Source organism: Nestor notabilis, unplaced genomic scaffold (assembly GCF_000696875.1).
Source record: "Nestor notabilis isolate BGI_N333 unplaced genomic scaffold, ASM69687v1 scaffold13387, whole genome shotgun sequence".
NCBI lineage: Eukaryota > Metazoa > Chordata > Aves > Psittaciformes > Psittacidae > Nestor > Nestor notabilis.
Genome location: NW_009936118.1, coordinates 5,344 through 9,774, shown reverse-complemented (window position 1 = coordinate 9,774; position 4,431 = coordinate 5,344). Strand labels below are relative to the sequence as shown.

At 58.0% G+C, this 4,431-nt stretch overlaps 1 protein-coding gene across 1 annotated transcript in view; it reads right to left on the bottom strand.

Annotated features, from left to right (window-relative positions):
- Positions 1 to 3,876, bottom strand: part of LOC104408541 (FH1/FH2 domain-containing protein 1-like) — a 9,537-nt gene extending 5,661 nt beyond the window's left edge. Inside the window, exons 1-10 of the mRNA XM_010018182.1 lie at positions 3,770 to 3,876; positions 3,582 to 3,646; positions 2,182 to 2,249; positions 1,979 to 2,084; positions 1,756 to 1,850; positions 1,261 to 1,372; positions 1,068 to 1,162; positions 828 to 971; positions 513 to 721; positions 29 to 63 (exon numbers count right to left, since the gene is read on the bottom strand). Coding sequence (XP_010016484.1) covers positions 29 to 63; positions 513 to 721; positions 828 to 971; positions 1,068 to 1,162; positions 1,261 to 1,372; positions 1,756 to 1,836 — 676 coding nt within the window. The 5' untranslated portion in view covers positions 1,837 to 1,850; positions 1,979 to 2,084; positions 2,182 to 2,249; positions 3,582 to 3,646; positions 3,770 to 3,876. The remainder of the gene's footprint in view (positions 1 to 28; positions 64 to 512; positions 722 to 827; positions 972 to 1,067; positions 1,163 to 1,260; positions 1,373 to 1,755; positions 1,851 to 1,978; positions 2,085 to 2,181; positions 2,250 to 3,581; positions 3,647 to 3,769) is intronic.
- Between the last annotated feature and the right edge of the window lie 555 nt (positions 3,877 to 4,431).

Here is a 4,431-nt window from a genome sequence, read left to right as displayed (position 1 = left end):
CGCGGGGGGCCGGGGCCCAGCCACACACTGGATGCGCTGCTGAAGATACTGCTGGGACATGGGCTGGAGAAAGAGGTGACAGGGGCTGAGGGCAGGAGCTGCCCTCACCCTGGCACTGGGAATGGACTCGAGTGCTGCTCACACTGTATCCCAGCATCTTCAACATAGAATCACAGAACCCCAGACTGGTTTGGGTTGGAAAGGACTTTAAAGCTCATCCACTTCCAACCCCCCTGTCGTGGGCAGGGACATCATCCACTAGAGCAGGAGCAGGTTGCTCCAAGCCCCGTCCAAGCTGACCTTGAACACTACCAGGGATGGGGCAGCCACAGCTTCTCTGGGCAAACTATGCCAGTGTCTCAGAACCCTCACAGTAAAGAACTTCTTCTTTATATCTAACCTGAACTTCCCCTGTTTAAGTTTAAACCCATTGCCCCTTGTCCTGTCGTTGTAGTCCCTGATGAAAAGTCCTGGGAGCATCCCCATCATGAGCCACCTCCAGCCACACTTACACTGCTGGGCTGTTTGGCATGGGGACAGCTGAGGTGTCCTCACTGGGGAGCTCCTTTGGGGTGTCAGGGGACCCAGGCTGGGCATCAAGGCCCGGCTCCGGGCAGCCACCCTGGGATCGCCATCCACGCCGGCCCTCGTCTGTCCTCCTCCGCTCTTTGCGTCCCCCTGAGGGTGGCTCTTCCACACCATCCTCCAGCTTGAGAGCACTCTGTGGAGGGGACAGGTGGGCAAGTCAACCCCACCACCCCATGACTTGCCGACCCTGCTGCCACATGACATGGTGCATGGTCAGATCCCACAGGAGCCCCACTCACCTCGTAGAGTGTGAACTGGTGCTTCAAGTCAAGGTCGGTGCCCTTACTGCCCAGGAACTGCTGCACCACCTGCTCCATACCCTGCTGCTCCAGGCAGTCTGTCACATCGTAGAAGGTATCCTGGTCTGGGAGGGCTGCCAGTGTCTAAGCAGGACCAAAGTGATGGTGCTGGGACCAGTGTGACCCACACTGAGCCCTGACACCATGGCACCACAGGGACACCCTGCCACCCGCCTGAACCTTGTTGATCAGTGTCATGGCAAACACCAGCAGCTCCACGTCAGCCCCACTGCGCTGCTCCAGGATAGCCATCAGGTTGGACCATGGACAGGTGCCTGGGAAAAGTGGCCCATGCCAGTGACACACGGGACAGGGACACAGACACACACTGTCCCCCGGTGGGGACCTCACAGGAGGCTGGCACTGCACCCACCTCTCGCTTGGTCCACAGCGTTGACGGCGTGGATGAGAAGCAGGGCATTGGGCTCTGTGTACTCCACAAACACCAGCAGCAGCTTCAGTGCCATCTTCACCACCAGGCGATACTGGGACAAGGGACAGTGGCTGGGATTGCAGCACTGGCTGCTGGGTCACCATGCTTCAGGGCTGGGGGCTTTGCCATGGGACCAGAGACTGGCCTGCAGCTATGATGCTGATGGCCAAGGCACACTGGGAAGGGACCTGGATCAGGACCTTCTTGCTTAAGCTCTCTGCCCAGAAGCATGGTCACATCAGGATGGGGAGCTCTAGCAACCCTGCCTGGCTTCCAGGTGGTTGGGAGCAGAACCCAACACATACAAAGGGCACTGAGCCCAAAGGCAGGGGATGGGGTAAATCCCTGAGGGACAGTGCAAGGAGACAGCCACAAGCAGGGAAGAAGGGTGCAGCAAGGGGGACAGGCAGCCCCCCAAGAGCACTGGGAACTTACTGGGCTTCCTGACAGTGTGTAGAGCCACTGGATGGTCTCGTTGTGGTTGATGACACCCTGCATACCATCCACGAAGAGCATGATCTGGCTCAAGGCTGCAAGGCAGAGAGGGGACAGGGTCATGGCACAGCAGGGATAGGGCTTCCCTTGGCGGGGGCTGCCTCACCCCCCTCACAAGTGCCAAGCTTTCCTCCCTAGGGATGAGAGGTGCTCAAACACCCACCCCGGAGGATGTAATTCTGGTAGTTCTGGTCAGCCTCCGCCCCCACTTTGATCAGGCATGTCAGCCCATCCAGGTTCACGAACTCCGGCACCAGGTCCTTGTCCTCCTGCAGGGTGAAGGCCAGGCGTTACCACAGCGGGGGAGGCAGGGGTGGGCTGCCAGCCTCCAGGGAACACCCCTGAGACCCACCAGCATCATCGTACCTGAAAGAGCTGCTTGAGGGAGAAGAGAGATCGCCGCAGCTCCGGCCCCTGCGAGTTGTACAGCTTCTCTGGAAGGAAATGATTGATGCTGAACCATGGCTCCAGAATGCTGCCAGCTGCCTGGGAAAGCCCCGCATCCTGACTCAACCCCGTGTTGTCACCCCAGGATGCTGGCATTGCCCCGAGGTGGAAGCAGCTGCAGCTCCACAACTACTTATTTCAGCCCTGCCACCTTCCGATTTCCTTTTGTTTTGTCTTCTTTTTCTGCCCAGCAATGACATAAATATCCCCTCTGGTTTCCTGTGCATAACCGAAACAGGAACAAGGACAGGAGGCTGAACTACTTTTAGCCATCTCTCCTTACACTTCTGCCCTGACACGATCCTGGAGCCCACAGCAGGCCCACAGCTTGAGAAGAGCTGAAGGATGGGGATGGGAAGGATGGCAGCATGACGCTGGCTCAGGGATAGAAGGACAGTCACTGGGATGGAGACTGTGCTTATGCAGATGGTGCCTGCAGGCAGGAGCCAGCATGGAACAGCCAGGGCAATGGGAAGCTGGAATGCCCACTTAAAGAAATGTGGGGACCAAAGCCACTGGGAGTCATCACTTCCTGCATCCAAAGCTTGAGTTATCTGAGCATCCTGAGTTATCTGGGTCAGGCTTATGGATGTAACAACCCAGAAGCAAGTTGTCCAAGGAGCCCTCCAGTAATGCTGACAGGGCTCTGTAAAACACAAGGTCTCGGCAGCCTCCTCTGCTCGCTTATCAGCTTGTCACAGCAGCCAGAGGGAAAGCAAGGCAGCCTGGAGGGAAAGCAGAGCAGCCCAGAGTGAAAGCAGAACAGCCTGGAGCCTGGGAACTGCTCACAAAGAGCATGACCCCAGTCCTGGCCTTCCTGCCTCTTCCTGCATCGCTCGGGCTTGGCTGCAGCCCTGCCCAGCCAGCTGATGCCCAGCCAGCATTACTCTGCTCAGTGCTTGTTCCCCCTCTTTCTATGGAGAAAGAAGGCTTTTGCACTCCTGAGCATCTTGCAGGACCTCCGAGCAGGCTGCCCCAAACTGGCAGCACTTTCTGCTGTGCAAGAGCTATTTGTTTGCATCCTGCAAGGCTATAATTAGAGCTTGCCTGAATGACCCAGAATATCTGCAGTGGGTGGTGGGCTCCCAGCCCAAGAGGCAGAAGTCTTGATGTCTGAGGATGGGGGGGATTAACCCAGCAAGATCCCACCAGCCTCATGGGGACCATGTCCCTGCATCTCTGGGAAGAGTTATGGGGCAGGAGCAGCCCTGGGCTGAATTGCTCCCTCTTTCCATCACAAAAAGCCTGGCCAAAACTCATGGCAGATGCCAAGCCACCACCTGGGGAGGGAGACAAGCTGCTGGAGAAGGAGGACTCACCGATGATGGCATGGACTCGGACAGAGAGTTGCGTGCGCAGGATCAGGGTTGGCCGTCTCCCCTTCCTAGGGCAGTGGGAAACACTGTGTAGGATTCCACAGTGGGACCACCACAGCCCTCAGTGCTCAGATGCACATGGGGTCCCCTTGTCCCACCCCTGGAGGGCTCAGACACCCCATGTACCTCACCTGACTTCCTCATAGAAACCTTCCAGATCATCCTTCTGCTCCAGCAGAGATAAGTCAAGGTCCAGGTAGTGTCCAGAGGGCGAGACCTGCAGCGTGCAATCCTCCAGCTGGGGATGCAGACAACCTGGCTGAGCCCCTGTGCCCACCATGGCCCTCCCAGCTCCCAGAGGATGCAGCATCTTCAGGTCACCCTCCTGCCCACACTGAACACACTCAGCAGCCACATCCTACAGTGGGGAGGCAGGTCCCATCCTGAACCTATGGGGAGATGCTCTGGCACCCTCCAATGGCAAACTGAGGAGAAACATGGAGCCCCAGGCTGGGAAAAGGCAGAGTGAGGGCAGTGCCAGCCTGCTTGGCAATCCCTTGGGTGGATTTGCACCCTGGAGTTTAGTCAGCACCAGGGCAGGACCCGTCTCCTCCCAGGGGTGGTGTGTTCGCCTGGGCAGATGAATCTTCTCCACCTTCAGGGACAGGGTCTGTGGCAACCACAGGGCACCCAGGGACACCCCAAACTGGGGCAAACCCCGCAGGGATGTCCCCCAGGTGACGCAGCCTCTGGCTCAGCCCACAGCCACGTGGCATCTTCCAGCCGACTGACTCAGAAAAGCACAGCCCAAGGCAAGGCTGGGGTGAGACCATTTCGCTTGAAAGTCCACATA